Source organism: Myodes glareolus, chromosome 10, assembly GCF_982192425.1.
Source record: "Myodes glareolus chromosome 10, mMyoGla1.1, whole genome shotgun sequence".
Lineage (NCBI taxonomy): Eukaryota > Metazoa > Chordata > Mammalia > Rodentia > Cricetidae > Myodes > Myodes glareolus.
In genome coordinates, this window is record NC_142035.1 from 34,062,791 (window position 1) to 34,085,438 (window position 22,648).

General features: G+C 41.8%; 3 protein-coding genes across 9 annotated transcripts in view; 2 read left to right on the forward strand and 1 right to left on the reverse strand.

Moving 5' to 3' along the window:
* Window positions 1–308: 308 nt before the first annotated feature.
* On the forward strand, window positions 309–11,651 carry Rbbp9 (RB binding protein 9, serine hydrolase). 2 transcript variants are annotated; one of them, XM_048455504.3, is made up of 6 exons: window positions 309–503; window positions 1,802–1,844; window positions 2,784–2,889; window positions 5,041–5,126; window positions 7,243–7,321; window positions 8,560–11,651. In XM_048455504.3, exons 1-6 carry the CDS (start codon window positions 405–407, stop codon window positions 8,687–8,689), a joined length of 543 nt encoding a protein of 180 aa, XP_048311461.1. In that variant the 5' UTR covers window positions 309–404; the 3' UTR covers window positions 8,690–11,651. The 2 variants fall into 2 exon arrangements, with proteins under 2 accessions (XP_048311461.1, XP_048311459.1); XM_048455502.3 differs by lacking the exon at window positions 8,560–11,651 and having other exon boundaries at window positions 313–503; window positions 5,506–7,244.
* Polr3f (RNA polymerase III subunit F) lies at window positions 11,625–21,605 on the reverse strand. Of its 2 annotated transcripts, none has more exons than XM_048455500.3 (9): window positions 21,224–21,605; window positions 20,420–20,537; window positions 18,192–18,259; window positions 17,181–17,248; window positions 16,228–16,340; window positions 14,771–14,914; window positions 14,457–14,564; window positions 13,097–13,288; window positions 11,625–11,892 (listed from the first exon to the last, which is right to left on the reverse strand). In XM_048455500.3, exons 1-9 carry the CDS (start codon window positions 21,283–21,285, stop codon window positions 11,815–11,817), a joined length of 951 nt encoding a protein of 316 aa, XP_048311457.1. In that variant the 5' UTR covers window positions 21,286–21,605; the 3' UTR covers window positions 11,625–11,814. The 2 variants fall into 2 exon arrangements, with proteins under 2 accessions (XP_048311457.1, XP_048311458.1); XM_048455501.3 differs by lacking the exon at window positions 21,224–21,605 and adding an exon at window positions 20,687–21,005.
* Window positions 21,606–21,706: 101 nt separating this feature from the next.
* The window catches only part of Dzank1 (double zinc ribbon and ankyrin repeat domains 1), a 52,631-nt gene continuing 51,689 nt past the window's right edge, over window positions 21,707–22,648 (forward strand). For 3 of the 5 annotated variants that reach the window (XR_007236061.3, XM_048455498.3, XM_048455499.3), the window contains exon 1: window positions 21,707–21,863. The gene's annotated coding sequence lies outside the window, so the exon portion shown is untranslated. Of the gene's footprint in view, window positions 21,864–21,966; window positions 22,118–22,648 lie in introns of those variants that run through there. The other 2 variants (XM_085696818.2, XM_085696819.2) reach the window with 2 other exon arrangements.

The window sequence follows — 22,648 nt, forward strand, 5'->3', positions numbered from 1 at the left end:
AAGAGGCAGAGGCAGGAAGGTCTTTGTGAGTTCTAGGCCAGTCTGGTCTATGTAGAGAGCCCCAGGCCAGTGTTGGGGTGGACTACATAATGAGACTGTCTTGAACAAACGAAAATTCCATAATAAAAAGATAACACATTATGAGAATATTGCTGCCAGTACTTCATAAGGGACGTGGAGTATGAGGACGCTGGAAAAAAGGAAATCAAAGGTGATTGATATTTGCTGGCAATTCACAGGGTTTAAGTTTGGCAGCCTGTACGCTAGACAGAGAAGGAAGCGTACCAGAGGGCATCCAAGGACTACAATTCCCAGAAGGCCTCAGTGAGGGCTCCCGGCCGGATGCAGTCTCGATTTGAGCACTGCAGGTCCGAGCTGGGCAGGGGTCTCCGGCTACAGCGTTCATGGCGTCCCCTAGTAAGGCAGTGATTGTTCCCGGGAACGGAGGCGGGGATGTGGCCACCCAGGGCTGGTACGGCTGGGTGAGAAAGGGACTTGAGCAGGTAAGGAATTTCAAGCTGCCCTGCGGTTAGCTTGGCGCGGAGCGGAGGGAGGGAGGACGATAAGGCGAGGCTCGAGCCTGTGCCCCCCTTCCTCCCGATAACCACAGTGTGTGAGTAGTCGATCAAACACTGTGATCAAGCCTTAGATCAAGGCCTTAGATCTAAACTAGTGGCGAGGATCTTGCCTGGCGAAGCAACCCAAACAGCTGAGGTCTCAGTTCTTGAGACTGAGAGGAACCCTGTTATACAGAGAATGCCCCCTCCCTACCCTAATCTGCTGCCAGTTCAGATTCGAGCCTTCCCAGATAATTTGTTTATATTCATTATTTTAGATTTTTTTTTAAAAAACCACATAACCTTTGATGTATACAAAGGATGTATATAACATGTAATACGCTATCAAACTGATCCAAAAAAAAAAAAATTCGGTACTATTCAAGCCCAAGGTCTTTGTGTGTCATTTAGCTACATACACTCTTCGCCCAAATTAAACTCTAGAACATTGCCAGTATCTTTAACTGATCTGTCTGCCTCCTGTCCCATTCCCATGAGAGTCTGTAGTACATTTTGCTTCTCTTTATTGTATGTGGGAGGTGCTTGTGGAGGTGAGAAGACAATTTTGTGTAACCAGTTCTCTTTCTATCTTTACATGGGTCTGGGAATCGAACTCAAGAACCCATGTGTATAATCTTGTATGATATTGTTTAGTTTGGCTTCTCTGTGAGCTTTATAGAAACAGCATTGCACCCTAGCTCATCCTGTGCTGCTTGACTTTTAAGAAAAGAAAAAGCTCCCTTCCATCGTCTGGCAGTTAGACAGTTTCCTGCTTTGGCCTCTGGAACAGAATTTCAGGAGAAAATAGAGTCCATTTGGAATGTAATTTCAGGGTTGCGGCTGAAAGCTATGGGCAAAGCTACCAAACTCAAAGGTCCAGCTGGAAATGGCCAGTAGGGTGGGATGCCCAACTTTCTCTATGGTGTATCTATATTTTTATTTTCTTCCTGGAATGCAGTTTGTTTGGCTCAGGTCATTCTGTCTCTAGCACATTCGCTTGGGCCTTCTCTGTAGATGGATGCCCTAAGGATGAGCAGGTTTGCAAATGCAGACACAGGTCCCTGGGGTTCTACAAAAACATGGGCATATCTTCATCTGTAACGCAGCTTAATCCATTTCATTTCACAGTCAGCAAGTACTTACTGAATTGAGCAAGATCACATCAGGTGTCACTTTTTTTTTTTCAGAGTTTTAGTTGGAATTAAGCTCTTTATTATAGCTGTTTCTTCCCCCTTAAATCTCAGGTTCCTGGTTTCCAGTGTCTGGCTAGAAACATGCCTGACCCAAGTAAGTTTTAAACTTGCTTCTGAAAAGCCTCATTCGTTAGAGTTTGAGTTCACCATCTGGGGGTGAGGGGAGGGAAGCTGGAATATCATGATGAAAGAACAAAGATAAATACGTACTAAGAACAAATAAAGCAGAGAGCTCCAGGAAGCAGGCGTAAGCCAAAAAATATGGAAGATTTCAGGAAGAACCAAGAAAAGCACCTGGGCATGGTAAAATTTAATTTTTTACTTTGTAAGCTAGCAACTTTATTTTCCCTGTTGAATGTCCGCAGACATTTTCAGGCAAAATGTAGGTAAAACAGATAAAATAAAGCCTTACAGTTGAGTTCCTAAATATTTAAAAATAGAAGATTTCCTCCTTTTGTTATGGGTGCATCTTGGTTCAGGAAAGAAATATATATTATACATGGGTTTTAGAACATTGTCAAGAGGTTTTTTGTGTGTGTTTGTTTGTGTGTTTCTCAGTACTGAGACTGAACCTAGGGCTCTCACACGTCCTGGGCAAGTGTTCTGCCTCTGAACTGTATCTCTACCTTGTAGGTATTTGTTTGCAAAGTTTAAATTTTTACATGAAAATTTCAGAGTTGAGGCCAGTATGTGGTATATGCCTTTAAACCCGACAGTTGGGAGCCTGAGACAAGGGAATTCTGATGTGGGCTACACAGCAAATTACATACTAGCCTGTGCTACATAGTGAGGCTCTTTCTCGCAAAAGAAAAATGGATGAGGGGGGAAGCTTCACTTTTTTTAAAAAATAAGAACGTGGTAGGGGAAGCAAAGCTCTTCACTAAAACCATAAGACAGAGATCTTAGGCTCTGATAACAGCCTCATCTCCCACTTCTGCCTCAGTTTAAAAGTGAGCTGCTGTTCATCAGAGGTGGGACAGCATCACTTACAGACTGCCCCTCTGAGTACCAGACTGTTTTACCCTGAACACAGTTACAGCCCGAGAGAGCATCTGGTTGCCCTTCATGGAGACAGAGCTGCGCTGTGATGAGAAGACCATCATCATAGGCCACAGCTCCGGGGCGATCGCAGCCATGAGGTATGACCCTGTGGGACTGCTGCCTCAGGTGTGGTCTGTAGCCATGCTTGCTGGGGAAATAGTTGCGTTTCTTAAGTTTCCATTGCAGAGGAACGGTGCCGACCTCAAAAGTGGTAACCTAATCTGCCCTAATTTCTTGTTTGTTAAGGGATTGGAAGAAACAGATTGCTTTTACCAGGTGCAGTGATCCTTTTAAAGTTTCTGTAGCTCCGAAGCTTCCTGTTGCTCAGCTCTGTCTCCCTTCGCCCCTTTTCTCCTCCCAACCAGGCATGCTGACGTCATTGTAGTCCCTGGAAAATGTCAAGTACACACCTGCCTTCCTTATCCTGCTCAGCCTTCTAGCAGGGACACTCTCTTAAAAGCTGCCTGACTTTCTCTTACCGTGTCTCTGCTTGAATGTTCTATTTTGGGTGAGATCTTTAACAATTTCATATAAAAGAGCAGCCTCGCTCTGCTGACTCTTATCCCCTTTGTATCTTATTACCTATAGCTCTTTATCATCTAATATACATTGATTTCTCGTCTGTCCCTATTAATTTAATGGAAGCTCCATGAAGATGGGACTTTGTTCACTGACAAGGAATCGCAATGCCTAGGAGAGTGTGACATAGTAGATGTTCAATAAGGACCTTCTGGAGACTAGAGGTTGCTTCCCCTACCTACCTACAACCCTCCCCCCAATCCTTGGGATTCACGGTACACACATTTGCTTCTGTCAAAATCTCCTACCTTCCCCACTAGCCTAGGGGGTAAGGGATTAGCTGGCCAAGCTGTTTCAAGTTGGGCTTCTTCCATATTTCCTCCTACCCTGGTAACAAAGTCTGTTCCAAGCAGTTATTCAAAATTTCATGCAAATTGCATGTCATGGAATCTTGCCAGATTTTATGACCTTTCAGCTATACAGGTCAAGGGGATGGGGATAGTAAGGTGTTTTGGCACAGAATCAGTGAATTATGGTTCAATCATAGCAGAAGGGCTATTTACAAACATGTGTGCAGAGGAAGAGTACTGACTTCAAAAGTTGTAGCATACTCTTTCCTTTTGTTTACCAGCCATTGGTAAAGATGGATTTCTTCTAAGTCCCCTGAATTTATCAGGATTGTCAGCAGCCTTCTAAGAGTTGGCTTCTAAAGTTAGGAGTGGCAAAGAAAAATGAAAAAAAATAAAAAAAGAAAAACCATCAGTGTAAGGGTGTGAAGAAACAGGGAGCTAGTACAATCATAAAGGACATGCTAGCTGACTTAGTAACTACTAAGGGATATTGATCCTTCTCAATAGAAAGTGCTGGGAACACCTTAACAAGCAATCAAACAGTATCATTGATAGTGGGACACACATCATGTGTCCCTGAAGTGATAAGAAGGCTATCTTGCCAAAAATATATAATCTCTGTTTAACTGTGAGAAAATGAACTTAGCTTAGGTAACTGATGTAAGCTTTATAAAGAATATAGGCAGCAGTATATGATTGGGTATAATAACGGAACTAAGGTTATTCGTAGGGGACATGTACTAAGGTAAGTGTAAAGGTTGGCAACCTCAATCAGTCTGGGTGGGGCTTTTCCTGTCATGTCTTCTGTGGTTTGATATTTCTTGAGTAACCAGGTAGGGGGTGGGAGAAGTTTATTCTCAAGAATGAAACTCTAGCCCTAAACATTTCCTCTTCAAAGGTCTCAGTCTTTCCTTGGCCTGATCTTGGCAGAGCGAGGGCATCTGTAGATAGTGGTCTGGTGGTCACAGAGGGTGCTGTTCACAGAGCAATAAGGCTTTTCCTGCCCTTAAGGAGACAGTGATCGTTTGTCTGGGCGTGGGGACAGCTGTAATGCGACACAATGAGAACACAGGTACAGGGGCAGCGGAAGTACTTTTCTAGCATTGTCCAGTTTTTCTTACATTGTAGGTTCCTGGGCCTTAATCCCATTTCTCTGAATTCCATACTCTGGGGCCGAGTCTAGGATCTGATCAGAATGTAGACCGAATAAGTAATGCTGACGAACATTAAAGGTGGATGAGTGCACACAGCAGTGATTATTTTTCTTGCTTGCATCTGTCTGGGTAACATATACCTCCTTTCTGTGAACTTACATCAGATGGCTTACTGCTTTTCAGATTTAGTAACCATATATTACTGACACTATCTTTCTCATGCCAGGTATGCAGAGACACATCAGGTATATGCTCTTATACTGGTGTCTGCATACACATCAGACTTGGGAGATGAAAACGAGCGTGCAAGTGGTAAGTCTTTAGGGAGAACACCCAGGAAAGCCCTTCTCTAGGCACGGGATGGACTGCCCAAGTTATAAAGTAGTTATTCTCCTTCAGATAGCCCTAAAAATATAAATTTAACAGCCAATTTATATAATAGCAAGTGAGACATTTTCCACCTATTTTTTCCAATCTGAAGTCTAGAATGAATCCCAGGACCTGGTTTTATTCGAGCCTCTTTGTCTTTGCAAGTCAGTATGGTATCAAGTCCTACAGATAGGAAAACCAAAGAACTGTCCTGAATTTAAGCCCCTGGTCCTTTGCACCTCTGTGAGGGCCCCCACTAGATAGTTTTAGATGTCTAGGGTGAAGATTCATTCATATCGATAGGCTATTTTTTTTTCTGTAGGGTACTTCAGCCGCCCCTGGCAGTGGGAGAAGATCAAGGCCAACTGCCCTCACATTGTACAGTTTGGCTCCACTGATGACCCCTTCCTTCCCTGGAAGGAACAAGAAGAAGTGGCAGATAGGTTGGATGCCAAATTGTACAAATTCACCAACCGTGGTCACTTTCAGAACACAGAGTTTCCTGAATTAATTAGTGTGGTGAAGTCTATGCTAAAAGTACCAGAATAGTCAGGATGACTCCTGCTCTCCAACATGCCAGGATGGGGTAGAACAGCACCTATTACCACACAGTACCACACTTGAAATGTCTACGTATGCTACAGAAGGGCCTGAGAAACAAGCCTGTTTGAACACTCACACTAAGCTATTGTCATTTTCAGTTCTCGTTGCTTACCTCTTCTTCAAAAGCTGTAACTATAGAAGTATTTTCTGTTTGATAGGGAGCACAGAGGGAGTTTGTTTAGCCATCCGACTGATCCAGGGAGGAAGTCAGAAGTAGAACCAGACATGGTGGTGTGTTCCTGTAATTCCAGCACTTGAGAAAGCAGGGACCAGGAGGGGAAGGCTAGCCTGACCCGATCTCAGAAAAGAAACAGCAAGTAGACTCAGGTATCCTGAATCTCATTCCAAATTATAATTCAGTAGCTTCTGCAAGGTGTGACCCATTCCTGACATCCTGGTACTTGGGGAGCTGAAGGAGGTAGATCTGGAATTTGAGGCCTACCTAAGCTAAATATTTAGTAAAACCCTGTCTCAAAAAGCAAAACAAAAAACTCAAAAAGAAACAAAAACTAAACAAATTTTTAAGAAACGTATGAGAAACACCTTTTCTTTTTGAAGTAAAATTTTTCCCTTACTGGAATAAAAAAAAAATGATTAAAAGTCCAGAATGTTCTTAGAATTCAAAACTCTAGCTGCTGCTTCAAGCTGGCTCAAGATAGCAAACTCTAATTTGGGTCTTCATCATTCAGATCCCTGACCCCACCCCAGGTTCTTCTGACAAGGTGAGAGACCAGTGTATAAGGATCCTGAGTCAGGAAGCTGCAGGGGACAGATATCTGCATAGCTTGCCACCTGTATACCGACTTCAGGAAGACTAGCAGGATCAGGGCATTGGGAGTGCTGCAGTACAGGAATGTGACAAATGTTTGTCTTTTTTCTAAGCTGGGAACTTTATACATATAATCCCTACATGAATTATGGCAGCTGGCAACTCTACAATTGAACGATTTGGAAAAGCTACAAGACAAAGACCAAGTTATCCATTTGTTAATTTAGTCATAAACGTTTTAGATTCTCTACAGTACAGGCAGTGATGGTGCACACCTTTAATCCCAGCACTTGGGAGGCAGAGGCAGGTGGATTTCTGTGAGTTCAAGGTCTGGTCTACAGAGCAAGTTCTAGGACAGGCTACACAGAGAAAAAAGAAGAAGAAAGAAAAAGCCCAAGATATCCAAAGTGAGCGTGAGGGGCAGTCTGTACTGTTAAGTTTTAAGTTGTCCTCCAAAAGAACTTCCCACAATGCGAGTTCAATTCTGTAGAGTTCAACCTCTTAACTGCTAGAGATCATTCCGGCATTCCAAGATTTTTCTTATACTTTCATTAAAAAAAGAACCCCTTTTAAAATAATGTACTTTATATTAACATATATTGGATTACAAAATGGCTTGTTTCATGACATTTTCACTCATGTTTATGTTTAAAAAATGTAAAAAAAAATAAAACTTTTATTTCCCAGGATTTTCTGACTATTGTGATGCAAAGATCTCCAGTGTACTTAAACTTGGTGATGCAGAACCTGTGATGGATGCGGAAATGTGAGTTTCCACACTTTCATCCCTAGATGGGGTGCAAAGCTGTTGTGAGATGACGTGGGGAACTAAATGTAATATATGTCAGGAGACTCTTTAAATTTTAACAGTAGGTGTCTTTGGAGGAGAGACAATCACATAGTTCTACTGTGTTTTTTGAGACAGGGTTTTTCTGTCTAACAACCCTGGCTGTTCTAGAACTCACTCTGTAGACCAGGCTGGCTTCCCAAATGCTGGTATTAAAGGTGTGTGCCACCACTGCCTGGCAAGTGAATATATTTTTATTCTGTGGCAGAAAACAAATTGTGAACTAATGTTATTTATATAAGTTAATAATTTTTTAAGAATTTAAAAACAAAAGCGAGTAAATCATTACTAATTTCAAATTCAAGTAGACTCAAACTTGGATTATAGGTTTGGTCCAATCACTGCTAAAATGTCTGCTGACTAAATTAGATTTATCTATTAATGTTTTTAAATTAATGTTTTTTCCTAACATTCAAATAAGTTGTTTAAAATCTTAATTATAGACTAATAAATTTCAGTGTGAGATTCAGTAACCCCTGACGAAGAGCATACAGCGAGCGCTCTGTTGAGCTGCACTATCTTTTTTTTTTTTTTCCCGGCTTTTTGAGACAGGGTTTCTCTGTAGCTTTGGAACTGGCTCTGTAGACCAGGCTGGCTTCGAACTCACAGAGATCCACCTGCCTCTGCCTCCCAAGTGCTGGGATTAAAGGCGTGTGCCACGAGTGCCCAACTAAACCTTAGTTCTTTAGGTTCTTGTTTCAAGTGCTGGCCAGCCAGCTGGCTCGGGGTCACTGTACTAAACACCAAATATCAACTATTTCCATCATAATAGAAAATGGTACTTGACCAGATGTCACAGTACAAACTTCTAACCCAGCAGGAGGTAGAGGCAGGACTGAGTTCAAGATCCTGTCTTACTGGAACACACTGCTGCAGGGCACATTTTGTATTCGTCCTTCCCCTGCCATATAGTAAATCTGAAACCACGTTTCTTCCCTTCACTGTTGAGCTTACGGTTGGGCCAGAGGCCTCCACATACCAGGCGTGTGCCCCATCACAAATTGAATTGTTGATTACTCTGCTTAATTGATCACCATCAAAACTCTTATATAAAACATTTATTGTAAAACTGGAAATTCTGTATGAGAAACCACATAACTATTCATTAAAAACCATTAAATAGACTTATGATGTCAAATTTTGTTTTGTTTTTCCAGACGGTGTTTCTCTGTGTATTGCTGGCTGTCCTGGAACTCGCTCTGTAGGATCAGGCTGGCTTCAAACAGAGATCCACTTGCTTATGCCTCTACCCCCCAAGTGCTGGCATTAAAAGCAAGCACACCATGACTGGCAATGTTTAAGTTTTAAGGATCACTTTAAAACAGAATCCTGAACAGACTTAGAATATGTGTTCTCAGGTGAAGAAAACACCTAATACCAAGTGGGAAAGACTGAAGTATTTGGACTTCATCTGCAGTTTGACTTTGTGGCATCATGATTTTAGATGCCCACAATTTCTTCTGATTCTAGCTTATTTCTGTAGGCAAATTCATTTTATTTATAGCACAGTTGCTATGTTTTTTTAAATTTATCTATCTCTCTCAGTTAATACTCGAGTAAATATGCTACAAGCAAAAAATACTCAGTAAAAATATGCTATGAGGAAAAACTTTTAAAGTATCTCTTTATTCTGGTGAGGCAAGGAACACTTCTAGCCACTGACTGCAAATTTAAAACAGTATCTAATCACCAAGACAATACAAAGCCATGTGTGACTGCTAAATGCCTGTAATTCCAGCACTTGGAGGCTAAATCAGGACCACCATGAGTTCAAGGCCAGCCTAGACCATAACGTGAACTCCAGGGTAGTGTGGGCTAGAGTGAGATTCTTCTCCAACAAAACAAAAAAGACAAAATAGAGAGCATATTAAAATTTTTTTAAAAATTCTTTCTCCCTTTTGTAACTCTCCTACATATCTAGTTTTCTAGGAAAATAAGACTAGTGCTTATTGGATAAGCCAGGCAGATCCAGGAAGAGTGAACACTTTTTTACCACGTCAGCCCCACTAGAGGTAGAAGAGGAACCTGCATTTAATATATAATCTAACACTTAAGAGCTGGTGTCATTAAATGCTTTTTCTATAGAGCTGGACATAGAATTCATCGATAGAATGATCTAGCAAGTTGGATTTTATTGGTCCCATTTATCTCAAGGTAACTCCAGTAAACACTTAGAATACTGCCAGATGGTGGTAGAGCTCAGCCTCAAAGAAGAGTGGGCTGTGAACCCTTTCAGTTGGCCCATGCTTTTGGCTTGCATTAAGAAACTTTTAAGACACAAAGTAAGCTGGGCATAGTGGAGGAGGCAGAGACAGGTGGATCTGAGTTCAAAGCTAGCCTGATTTGCAAAGTTCCAGGGCAGTCAGAGCCACACAGAAAAACCTTGTCTCAAAAAAAAGACACAAAGTAAAAATCAACTGCTGAGATCCTTAAAAATATATGGCTATCTTCTACATAACAGCATGGCAACTAACTTAGTGTCTTCCAGTACCCAACGGCTGGGGCTAACAAACTACATAGTGATGGTTTCTGCTTAGACACACCACACCATGGTTTTTAGAAAACAATTAAGGAAAAAAGGAGACCAGTCTAAAACACTGTAAGATGGGTTCCTACCCCTAACATTGAAAGGCAATGGTCTGTATTTATTTTTGAGACCGGGTCTCTTTATAGCCCTAGCTGTCCTGAAATTCACTATGTGGTCCAGGCTAGTCTTGAACTAACCGAGACCTGCCTACCTCTGCCTCCCAAGTGCTAGTATGAAAGGAGTGCACCACCATACCCAGCTAGTTTTAGTTATAATTTAGTTAAATGATTAGATACTATCTCTTCTGTCTGCTTTGATAGAACACTACAGATAGTGGGTCTCAACTTTCCTAATGCTGCAATCCTTTAATGCAGCTACTCATGTTATAGTGACCTACAACCATAAAGTTATTTTTGTTGCTACTGCATAACTGTAATTTTGCTACTGTTATGAATTGTAATGTAAATATCTGTGTTTTCTGAAGGTCTCAGATGACCCCTTGAAAGGGTTGTTCAACCTGAGAACTGCTGCTATAGATTGATGGTTTATCAAGAAAATGTATTTAATTATCATGATTCAAAAAGCAGGGGAGTCCCGTGTGCTGGCAGATATACGATCTAACAAGCACCCACTTCCTTATTCTTCTCCCTGTATTCTCGCCTAACAGAGGCCAACAGAACACCTTGGGTCTCTTCTGTACAGGCCCTGATTCCACTCATGAGGACTCTACATTCACCATCTCTCACCTTCCAAAGGTCCTACTTATCACATTCCACATAGGGATTAGATTACAAAATTAGAATTTGATGCTGGTGGCAGAGAGGATCATACTATAGACATAAAGTAAGAATCTGAAAAAAATTTTTCAGCAAGTAGTAAAATTTGGTGTAGTAAGTCCTATATTTCTGTTGCTTTCATTGGTTAAATAAAGAGACTGCCTTGGCTTTTTGATAGGGCAGAAACTTAGGTAGGTGGGGAAAAGAGAACTGAATGCTGGGAGGAAGAAGGCAGAGTCAGAGAGCCACCATGGAGCCAGCTGCCAGGTCAGACATGTTGAATCTCTAAGCCACAGTCACGTGGTGATACATAGATTTAATAGAAATGGGTTAATCAAGATGTGAGAGTTAGCCAATAAGAGGCTAGAGCTAATGGGCCAGGCAGTAATTTAATTAATACAATTTCCGTGTGGTTATTTCAGGGGAAGAGGGGACTTAAGCTAGCCAGGCCGCAGGATGAAGCCTGCACCTCCCTACTACAACAAAAATTAAGCCAGAGAAATTTACAGCCTTAACAATGAAGGACTTGTGAGATTATCCCCTTTAGGATGGAATATCACTGAGCTGAAGACATGTCCCAGACAATAGCATATGGGGGTGAAAGGGCACCGAGATGAGGAGAACCCAACAGTGTGGAAAGGGATGTCCCCTCTAAAACCTTCAGGCCCCAAGTCTGCACACACTCCCATCAGCAACTCCCTGCTGCACCACTTGTAATTTCTCAGTGAAACCCAGGAAAAACAAACAGAAACGGTGGTAATAAACCTGATATGATGAGTTTCAATGAAGACCTTAAGAACTTTAAGCGTGTATCTTCACGCTCTAGCTGTTATCACAGTACTTGGTCAATGTAGGTTTGGTGGCTCCTTTTTCCTTGGTCTTCCAGAGCTTCAAGGTATTTTCTTACTGCAGAAGAAACTTCTCTATTAAACTTTATTAAATTTCATTTGCTTTGTGTTCTGTCTTCATAAATAAATACATTTTCATAGCAGCAAGTCAGTATCCATCATTGTGACGCATGCTTTCAAAGAAATTGGATGTTCCATCATGAATTATTTGCTCTCCAAGTAATTCATTTGCCAAATGTAAGTAAGATTCACAGCTCTCTATTAAAATTCGAGCCACTCTGTCATATAAATACAATTAGATGGTGAAATCTCACCACCTTCATGGCAGTCATCAAAAACCTTTAAAAGAAACACATAAAAAGTTCATATTCAAATTGAAGTTTTAAAATACCAAAGCCCCATTGATTTAAAGCAGTATTAACAGAAGAAAAAGGGGAAAAAACACTCTTTGAAAGGTATTGGGACTATAAGAGCACACTGTAAAGTGCCTGCTTTGTGATCACTGTTAACTATGAGCCTTTCATTTTTAGTTTGCTTCGCTTATTTGTTTGTTTGTCTGAGACAGGGTCTCACTATGTAATCCAGCTGTCCTGCAACTCACTATGTAGAACAGGCAGGCCTGAAACTCAGAGCTCTGCCTACCTCTGCCTCCCAACTGCTGGGATTAAAAGTGTGCACTATCCTGTCTGGCCTGGAGGCCCTATTAACACAGTATACAGGTGACCTCACTCACCTGCCCACTGGGTAAAAGAAAATGAGTCCTATACTTATGGACAACTTAATTTCTACTAAATTGAAGGTTATTTCATGTTTAACTATCTTTGAAGGGTGCTAAGTAGAATTTCCAGGATGTTGGCTTTTGTCTAGGAGTTGAAACTGGGTCACAATGAGCTTACGGGTAAGGTCAAGGGTTATCATAATGAATATGGCAGAGTAGCAGCCCAAGAATATAAATGCCCCGGAAACAGGGAGAGTTTTTGCTCTCTCTGGCCTCAGAATGTCCATCCCAGTGTTGGCAAACCACCTAGGAATGACAGCTAAGGCACATTATTTGAAGTAACATTTTCTGCTTAAGTCTGAGTTTCTTCTTTCTCCGAGGGGAGGGCACTAGGGGAAACCTGGTGAGAGGCCCTATGTACACTGTGCATAGGCCCTGCCACTGAGCTATACTTAGCCCTAAGTTCCCTCACTCTTTAGGGGAAATAATGCCACTAGCTCCAAGGACACAGGAGGATTAGAATAAGTTTCGCTCATGGTAGCTTCTCAACAACCTTCATTTCCCTCCCTTCAAAGGAGAAATGGTTAGTCCCAAAGAAAATGTATTCATTTCAGGGTCAAGAACAGAAGGGCATGTCCCTACCCTCAATGTTTCAAAAAATAATGTAAGACCTGTCCATTAACAATGTGTCCATCAAGAGTCTGTGGCAGTTTGAATGGTTCACGTGACACTTGCTGGTGGGAAAGCTGGTATGCCTGTTGTTTCTTTATGTGGCATTTGCATATGGTGGTGATAAAAGTAGAGAGTGAAGCAGCTGTTACTTACGGGGCAGAGTCCACAGGGTGCCCGGACTAAGCCTGTAGGTGGGAGGATTGGGTTGACTGCCCTGTACAGTTTCATGTGTCCATCTACACTGCCAACAGTGCCTTCCTTTGCAGCAATGACGGTCATCTCCACTTTCCCATCATAGATGAGTGTGTTCAGGATGGTCTCAATGTCTTCCATGGACAACTCCACCTAGAAAGGGGGTATGTTAGCATGCAGAAAGGACAAGGGAACATGGAGAAGCCATGTTTTGGGCAAGAGTAATGGCAGGCACAAAGGGAGTAGGCAACAGTCTACATTAGTCCAATCACGGAAGTGCTCAGGACAGCTCTAACTGCATGCTGAACCTCACACTGATACCTTCACCAGTCTGAAAAAACAACAAAAAACTCACACGTCTTATGAGGTAGGTTTTTTTTTTTTGGGCAAGAATTTGATGGGAAGGGAGGAGGGGTTGGGACACCATGATAAAACAAAACCACGAAAAAGGCTGGCATTGTAGCTCAGGGGCAGGGCATGTGCTTAGCATGCGCCCTGGGCTCAATCCCTTGCATCACTCAAAACCAAAACCCACAAAGAAGAAATCCCCTCCCCAAGAATTTGATGGAGATTTTTTTCCCACGAGATTAGTTTCTCTGTGTAGCACTGGTTGTTCTAGAACTTGCTCCTGGAACTCAGAGATCCACTTGCCTCTGCCTCCTGATTGATGGAGATTCTTAAAATGTCTTTAAGTAGAGAGACACTTGAGCCATGAAATAATTCTAGTTCCTAATCTTTTATCGGTGAAAAATCTGGAAACCAGGAAGTAAAAATTTGTCCAAATGCCACTTTGGCTTCTTTGCTGATCATGAAAAACATCAGTGTCTTTTTTTTTTTTTTTTTGGTTTTTTAAGACAAGGTTTTTCTGAGTAGCTCTGACTGTCCTAGAACTAGCTCTGTAGACCAGGCTGGCCTTGAACTCACAGAGATCCACCTACCTCTGCCTCCTGAGTGCTGGGATTAAAGACTCGTGCCACCACCACTACCTGGCATCAGTGTCTTTATGTAAAGGTCTTCAAAAGGGTGCTGATGATACCACTTACATTTCATCAAGTAAGACAGTACCAATAAGTGACACTAATGTGACAAGCTCAACTGTCACACAGTCAAGAACTTATCAGAACAATTTGACTTTGGGTGGTGAACGGACTGTGTTCAAGAATAGTTCAGCCAGAATCAGCCCACCAGGAGGGCCTCTGTCTACTTTAGGACAGTGCTTTTCCAAAGTGGGTTCAGCAGAATGTGTACGTGAAAGGGGGGCTGGGTCAAATACACTGTAATACACCCTGGGAGGAAGACAGTGTAGAAAGTAAGTTCTGACCTTACTTATGCCCAATTCACAGATGTACTTCCACACTTCATGGGATGAAGCAAACGAGCTGTTTCTCTGAATCACTGGATTCTGTTTACTTTCTCTTGCGGTTTCTGCCTATAAGGGTAGAACAAGAGACTCAAGCAAGAATGCATGTTAGTGCTTTCTCAAATTCACACATATGTGCCACACCAACAGCAGCATATATTTAGTAAAAACTTCCAATGTTAGGATTTTCAATCTTATAAAATATGAAATACAAGAGCAAATCTTTCAGGAAGCAGCTTTTTAAAGGGCTCATGATGCCTCCTTAATACCCTCACCTTGGTCTGTAGGAATTTGAAACACTGTTGGTTAAGCACCTCAACAAATTCAGATTCGAAATCCTGGTCGCTGTACCATGCTCCGCCAGTCACAGACTGATCTGGCTGTAGGTTATAAAGCATATAAACCTTCTTTTTGGAAGCCTAGGAAAGAATATACACACATCATTTGTTTATAATGTTTTTCAGAAACTAAACCTAAAAATTGCGTTCATAAGTTAGAACACTTTTAGATGTACAAAATTACTGCAAAGATAGCAGTTATCGAACTTGGGACAGTCATCTCAAAGTGAGGGCTACTTTGGGGACAGAATTGGACAGTGCCTCTAACCCAAGTCAGAACTATACTGAAACAGGCGCTGCCCATGGTTCTCTATGTATAGTAACTAGGATAAGGAGTCTCACAGGAAGGAAAAGATTCATTTCTACAAGTACTTAGATTAGTCCTAGTCCTTCAACCCCTAGCGGTGTGATTTCTAAAATTCTGTCACATTTATTTATTTTTTTAAATTAAAAAATATCATTTACTTAATGTGTGTGGGTATTTGTGAATGTCTATGCATGTTACCCACAAAGGCTAGAAGAGGGTGTCAGATTTCCCTAGAACTGGAGTTGCAGATGACTGAGTCACCATGTAGGTGCCAGGAGTTGAACATGGGTTCTCTGGAAGAGCAGCCAGTGCTTCTAACTGGTTTCTAGTTATACATCCCACATCCCACTCTGGCATCCTCCTAATTTCTAAGCATCTTTTAAAAAGTTATAAAATGATACAGATAGCTGGGCAGGATGGCATACACATGTAAATCCCAGCACTCAGGTGGCTAAGGCAGAAAACATCCTGCATTTCTGCATTCAAGACATTCAAGATCAGCCCTGGTTACATTACTAGACTTCTCTCTCAAAATAAAATAAAACAGTACAATTAAGATTACTAGGCATTAAGTTCACTCCATGTCTTCATGATAGGTCATCTTTTTATTGCTGAATATTCCAGATAGAGAGAAGAGAGGAGGAGACGGGTGGGGGGAAGGGAAGGGAAGGAAAAGGAAAGGAAAAAAACCCACAAACATGGTGTAGAGACACAGGACAGAGATTTTTCTCTGCTGACTCCGTTACTTATGTGTACCTGCCATAGCCTAATCAATAGACACTTGCTGAGTAAGATAATGTGCTAGGATAATCGAGTTATCTCACACAACATGAAAATTAGAAAGCATACTCAAGGCTCCAGACTTTTTTACTGCAAAATACAGTACAGGTTTGGTAAAAAGTTTGGCAGAGGCAAGACAGTACAGTAGGCTGCAGCTTCAAGTCAGTACAACAGGAGTTAAATTTTTAGTCCTTTTTAAAACACTGTCTTAAATCCCACATGAATTAAAGAACAAAGGGTGAAAACCCAGCTGGAACAGCTTACTTAAGTGAATATACGGAGGAAACCCAGAAAGCCAACTACTCACTGCTACAGACTTCACAGCTTTGATAAGTTTTTTACTTTCCAGATTCTTGAGAATTTTGTTGATTTCTGTTAATGGCAAATTACTTTTATATCGAATATCTCTGCTCCATATTCCTGTAAGAAAGTAGGAAAGCTGATAGCACATCCTTTAACACAAAATTTTATAACAGTTTTATAAAAAAAAAAATTAGATAAAGAAACAAAAGTACAAGAGCCAGTAACTAGGTGTATGTTTTATATTCTAACTGGAAACTGCTTGGCAGTCAGTGTGCTTTTTGGTTTTTGACAGGGCTTCACCATGCAGCCCTGGCTGGCCTGGAACTTGCTGCACAGATCAAGGTGATCATGAACTCTGAGATCCACCTGCCTCTGCCTCCAAAGTATTAGGATAAAGGGGTGCCTCATCACCTAGTGGGGCATCTTCTAAAAAATATAAAACAAGAACATTTTTGTAATGGAAAAAACATATGAATGCTGTTGAATTAATTTAAATCCGATCTCTCATCCAATTGTTTACCTAATCGCAATTTTCTGAGAGTTTCACTGTAAAAGTGAAACAACTTAAATTTAGGTCAGGGTCATCTGCCATCTTCAACCAACCAAAAAACAAAACAAAACATTAGTTTAGAAGTTTCAATGCATGTACTTTTATTATTTAAACAACATTCTATTTGTAAGACAGAAAAAAATAAGGCTGTGGTTCTTACTCTCATTAAGTACCCATTGTGGGAAGTCAAGAGTTTTCTATCAAAGAGAGTTGTACATACAGAAAGAGAATATATACAAAACATGTGCTTAGCTCCATGTGACAGGGCATGTCTGCAGTCCCACCACTCAGAAAGATGAGGAAAGAAGATAATAGAAAGCCTGCTCTGCATAGTGGGATCCTCTCTTTAAAAATAAACAGAATAAGGTCTAGACCTAAAGACAATGAGCCATCCTTCACATGCTCACCTTTATTCCCTGCATCCTCTATGATTTGGTAGACTAGTTTTTCTTGGTTATCGGACCCCTTCATTTTACTGCAGGGAATAAAGCAGAATTAAAAAAGAAAAAAAAAGTGGGCTGTGCTATCATCTGCATAACTATTTAAGCTAATTGGCAGACAAGGCTATCACACTGACTTTGCAAAAGGCCTTACCTCAGAAAGAATAACAGTTGTGTGTACCAAGACGAAAAGATATCCAAAGTACAGTAAGTGGAAAAAACAACAACAACAAAACCAAGTTTCAGAACAGTATGGATAGCATGACCCAGTTTTGTTCTTTTTAAAAAAGAAAAGAATAGGGGCTGGAGAGTAGGCTTGGTGGTTAAGAGCACTGACTGCTCTTCCAGAAAACCTGGGTTCAGGTCCCAGCAACTACATGGCAGTTCACAACTGTCTGTAAATCAAGTTTCAGGGGATCTGACACCTTCACACCAATGCACATAAAATAAAAGTTAAAATAAATAATAAAAAATCCTTTAAAAAGTTAGACAAAAAAGAAAAGAATAATATATAAATATATAATCACCTATGAATATTTCAGTGTATCTAGGAGAAATTACCAGGAACAGTTTCTCTGGGAAATGGAACACAGGACAGAAAGGAGGGATGGTGTGAGTTTCCATCCATTTGTTTTGTCTTCCGATTTTGAGGCAGGGTCTTTTAATGTATAGCCTGAACTGTCTTCCACCTCATGGTCCTCTGGCTCTGACCCCCAATTGTCAGGATTATAGGTGTGCAGCACCACACTTAGCTACATTATGTATAGACAGACAGACAGACACATAATACTCACATGCATTAATATCATTAATCTGTGTAACTAAGGATGGCACTAAACTTTCAGCCCTACTTCCCAAGTGCTGAGATGTGGGTTTGTGCCACAATACCTGTTACTATGTTAGCTTTTTTTCTAATACATACATTACTTTTATAATAATCAAAATTTTCTTAAAATTAAAAACCAGGTGCTTACTTACCCAGCATTCTGAGAATCCTTTATTCTATATAAAAGGCCTGTATTACTCCTTAAAAGATCCAACTGACCCTAAAGTGTTTTAAAATAGAAAATTGTCATCAATTACTTTGGAAATACATCAATTCTAATGGTAAGTGTCAACATAGCTTTAAATGTGTTTATTATACAGACTAAATTATTTACTCAAATGTATAATATTAATTCTGTGATAGGAGAATTAGGCAAAAAGATGAACCAATGAACAAAAGGTCTTCAGTACTGGTATTTTATATAATGAAGAAAAGTAAGATTAAAGTGTATTCTACCATGTTTCAGAAGCTCCTTGGATCTAGCATTTAGAGAATCCAGATGTGTGCATCACTGGGCTTGCAGCAGTTATAGGAAACTACAGCCAAGAGGGAACCCTACTGTTAGACTGTAAAACATGTTCACATACTGGACAAACTGCAACACCCTACCTCCTTCCCCAATTCACCAAATGGCAAAGTGGGATCACAAAACTCAATCCAGAAGTTTCCTTCTGTGATTTATTCAGCCTATTCTAGTAGCTTACTAAACATCTGTATTGTACCAATATTAAGACAGCTGCTTAAGGGGACAATTTGCTGATATAAGTCTGAGGACTGAATAAAGGGCATCATACAAGCTAGATGAGTGTTCTACCACTGAGCTACAAACCCGGGCCAAAACAAATTCTAAAAAGGAAGCACACAGATAATGTTGATACTATCTGGTTAGCATTAGGAGAGAAACAAGAGTGGATGCACACTCAGAGAAAGGACTGTGGCTGAACTGGGGATCCTGGAGACAGCAGGAAAGCTGAGCCCCAAAGGACAGGGAGTCATTCATTCTACACAGAAAAAGGAAGCCCAGAAATCCCCAACACTTTTTTTCTTTGGGTGAAAACAGAAATCACTAGGCCACAGCTTGTTTTTTCTAACTAATAAAATTTCATCAGAAAAAAGCCATGCCCACTGCTTACAAATCACTGTTCACCACTCATGGCTGCTTCTTGTTAAAGTGGCAGGTGATACAGTCGTGACAGAAACCAATGAATCACAGAAGATATTTTATTTACCAGTTCACAGAGAAAGTCTGCCAAATTCTCATCCCAAAAGGTAAAGACTAAAGCTTAACAAAAGGTTTACCCATCCCTAAAATCTTGCCGTCTAGAGCCAGACAGAAGACAAGGCTGGAAGTTTTAAAACGCAAACAAGTCATGGCAGGGCTCTTAATGAACCACTAATAAAACAGAGAGGCCCTCAGGAAGAGATTTCAAGCATGGGGCAGTACTTGGAGTGTTTTTCAAAAGTTGGAGGAGAGGCATGAGGGCTCCAGGTTCTTGGGGTACACTGAAAACTCCACTGCACTGTCTCTGGAAGCTGGGGCTGTACTTCTTCCTGCTCTTGAAAAGTGACACAGTGATACCCAATGAATAGGCTATGTGATAACTCAGAAAAATCACAGTGGAAATATTTTATAGGGAATGGCTAAGCGCTAGCAACAGAAAGCAAAAGAAGGTGAGAACAGACTATATCCATATGTGCCTTGTGTCAATTAAGTTAATATAATTAGTTATAACAGTATTGTACGTAGTTTCACCTTGTCAAATGGCAAATAATTATGTTCTCTTTCTTTTGTCTTTCAATTCAGACAGTCTAACCTTTTCCCTGGTTTGGAATCATGTCACAGTTTTTGGCTTTACAATTAGTGTACTGATTAGTACACTGATCAGTGTAGCTGATCGTGCTATTATCAGTTCATGTGATTACTGTGAGCAAGAACTCTTGTAATCTACCTCCTGCAAGCTAGAGACTCAACAAGGCCAGTTGCACAGATCAGTGGCCTAGAAGTGATGCACTAGTGTTAGAGATGGATAGTCAGTGGCTGTAGATGGACTCTGAAGGCCTAGGAACAAGAGTGCTGAAGACAGAAGACTGGTACTGGAACTCAAAAGTAGACCTGGAGTAAATTCCTCTGTCCTCCATCTACTTGTTCTACTTAGGCTGACACTAGATTGGACGGTGCCCACTCACCTTCTACTCTCAGGTCAGCAATTCAAATACTTCCATATTCCCAAACATCCCAGAAACAGCCTATAGCCAGATATCTAAGAATCTCACGTCCTTGCCAATTGGCACATAAAGTTAACCATCGCAATTATGTGACAGGAACCAATGAAAATCATAATTGACAACAAATTACACAAATTCATTGAATTTACCTTACCATGGACAACAGTCTATTGATAGCCACTGCCCGCTGTTGGGCCTCTATGTGAGGCATTTCATTTTGAATTACTTGATCTGTGATTCCATGAGGGAACTGGTGGCACAATTCTATAATTCTAGGAATAAAGGTATTAATGACTTATGTTAGCTTCTTTCAAAGGGCGAATGAAGGAAATGCAGTATAGCTAGATATTAAAGCTGAAACTCAATGCTATCAATGGGCAAATGTGGAATAGAGAGATGGGGATAGGATATGGTGATTTACCGTAACTGGAGTCTGCAAAATTATCCCTTCCAACCAATTTCGAATATCGTCTTAGAAGTACCCACAACTGTTGAGAAAGTTGCTGTCTTTTACCTACGTTATAACCTGAAACTATTTATGCGCTATGAGGCGTATTAGCTTTAAGGCACTCGCTGAACCTTCTTGACTCATCATTGGATGCTTTGTGACCTATGTAATTTCCCTTGGCCACCGAGCAATGCTGAAATCGAAAGTGAGTTCGAACATGCCCAAGGGGCAAACGCAGGTCTCTTTTCAGGCATTCAGGCCAACGTTCAGGTTCCAAGTCTGTCCTCACTACTATAACAGAATCCTGGCGATGCCAGTTACATAAAGTTCCAAGCTGTCACGCTGCTCTTCAGCTTCAGAAGAGTTCTGCTCTCCCTAGTCGGGGGTGGGGAGTGGGGTGGGGGTGGGGGAAGTGGTAGAACCCCGCAATCCCGCTCCCGCGTGCTCACGTAGCCTGCTCCGGCCACTCCCTGGGACTGCGAGAGAAGGGGTCCGGCTGCACTGCATTACCTGTTTTCTATTTCCACCGGATCCGCGTCCGGCGGTTGCACCTTCACCTTCACCTCAGCCATTAGGGCGGTTGTCGAGACTAGACGAAAAATCGCCCCGGAGAGCCCGCTGAGAGCCCCGGATACCGGAGGAGGCGCGCGCCGGGCGAGCGAGGGGCCTTTTTCGTCCAGTCGCGCCGGGCCTTCTTCGTCGGGTCGGCTTGGGGCGTCCGAGGTTTGCCTGCTCCGTTCCGCTCAGCGGTGTCGCCACAGGCTCTCTTTCTGTTATCCCAAATTTCAGAGCCTGTCCGATTAAAGGCTCGGGCCCCCGTACGCTAAGTAGGGGTGCACTCTTTCAGGCCCCTCCTGCCGCCGAGAAGGCATATTATTGGAAGCCTACAGCAAAGCCTCGTCCAAGGAGCTGGGGGCGGGTTCCAGACAGACTCCGCGGCCCGGAGACAAGGGCGGAGCTAGTTGCTAGGAAATCATTTTCTCTGCCAATCATCTGCTCGACTCGCGGTGGGCGGGGCGCGACCTGCAGCGTCGGTGGTAACCCAAGCTGCGGCAGAGGAGCAGTGGTGAGGCGCAAGAGACTAGACACCCGGTTGGCGGCGGCTAAGGTGCATTGAGGGTCTTCATCTCGTCCTTGAGGCTGGAGGAGGGTAAGGAGGAGGGCCACATACTCGGTTGGGAGGGATCCAGGCGTCTCTGACTGCTTCGCGAGGCCGAGGGCTTGACGCGGCGGGTCCTGGTGTGGGCAGCGAGGAGATGGTCCAGGTGAAGGGTGTTGGGAGATGCTGGTGGCATGACAGTGACAACAGGCTGCGGTTTGGACCTAGCGAATCAGCCTTCTCTATCTCCTTCGCGTGAGATCCATTGACCACCGCAGACTTCCAAGGGCAGCTAATAGCTAACCGTGAGCAAATTCGTCTCTATCCAACTGCGTTTATTTAGAATCTAGTTTTCGGCTGTTTTTATTTTAACTGATTCTTACTCGAAAGAAAAATGTGAATATAGGCAAATCCCTCTACGTCCAGTCTCATTTCTGAACGATGACGTACCTGTGTTGGGTTTTTTTTATTATTATTTTTAAAAAAATCTTGGCCCACAGACTGAAAATTGATCTTTTAAATCTAATTATCCCACTTTTCAGAGCAAGGTATGTCAAAACACAAAAATGTTCAGAGAAACATTATCAGAATTCCAATTACCAAAATTAAAAAAAAAATAGTCTCACCATTGAACAACAAATTGTTGCATGAAAAAATGTAAATAAGAGGGTGAAAATGTTGACTATGACAGTAGGATGGATATGAACATTATAATTGAGTAATCACGTAGCCATAATTGAAACAGCAATGCAAGGTGCAAATGCTGCGCCAAGATGGCTTCTCCCCACCTCAAAGAAAGGACGCATAAGGCTCCCATTGTGATGGTTGTTTACGAA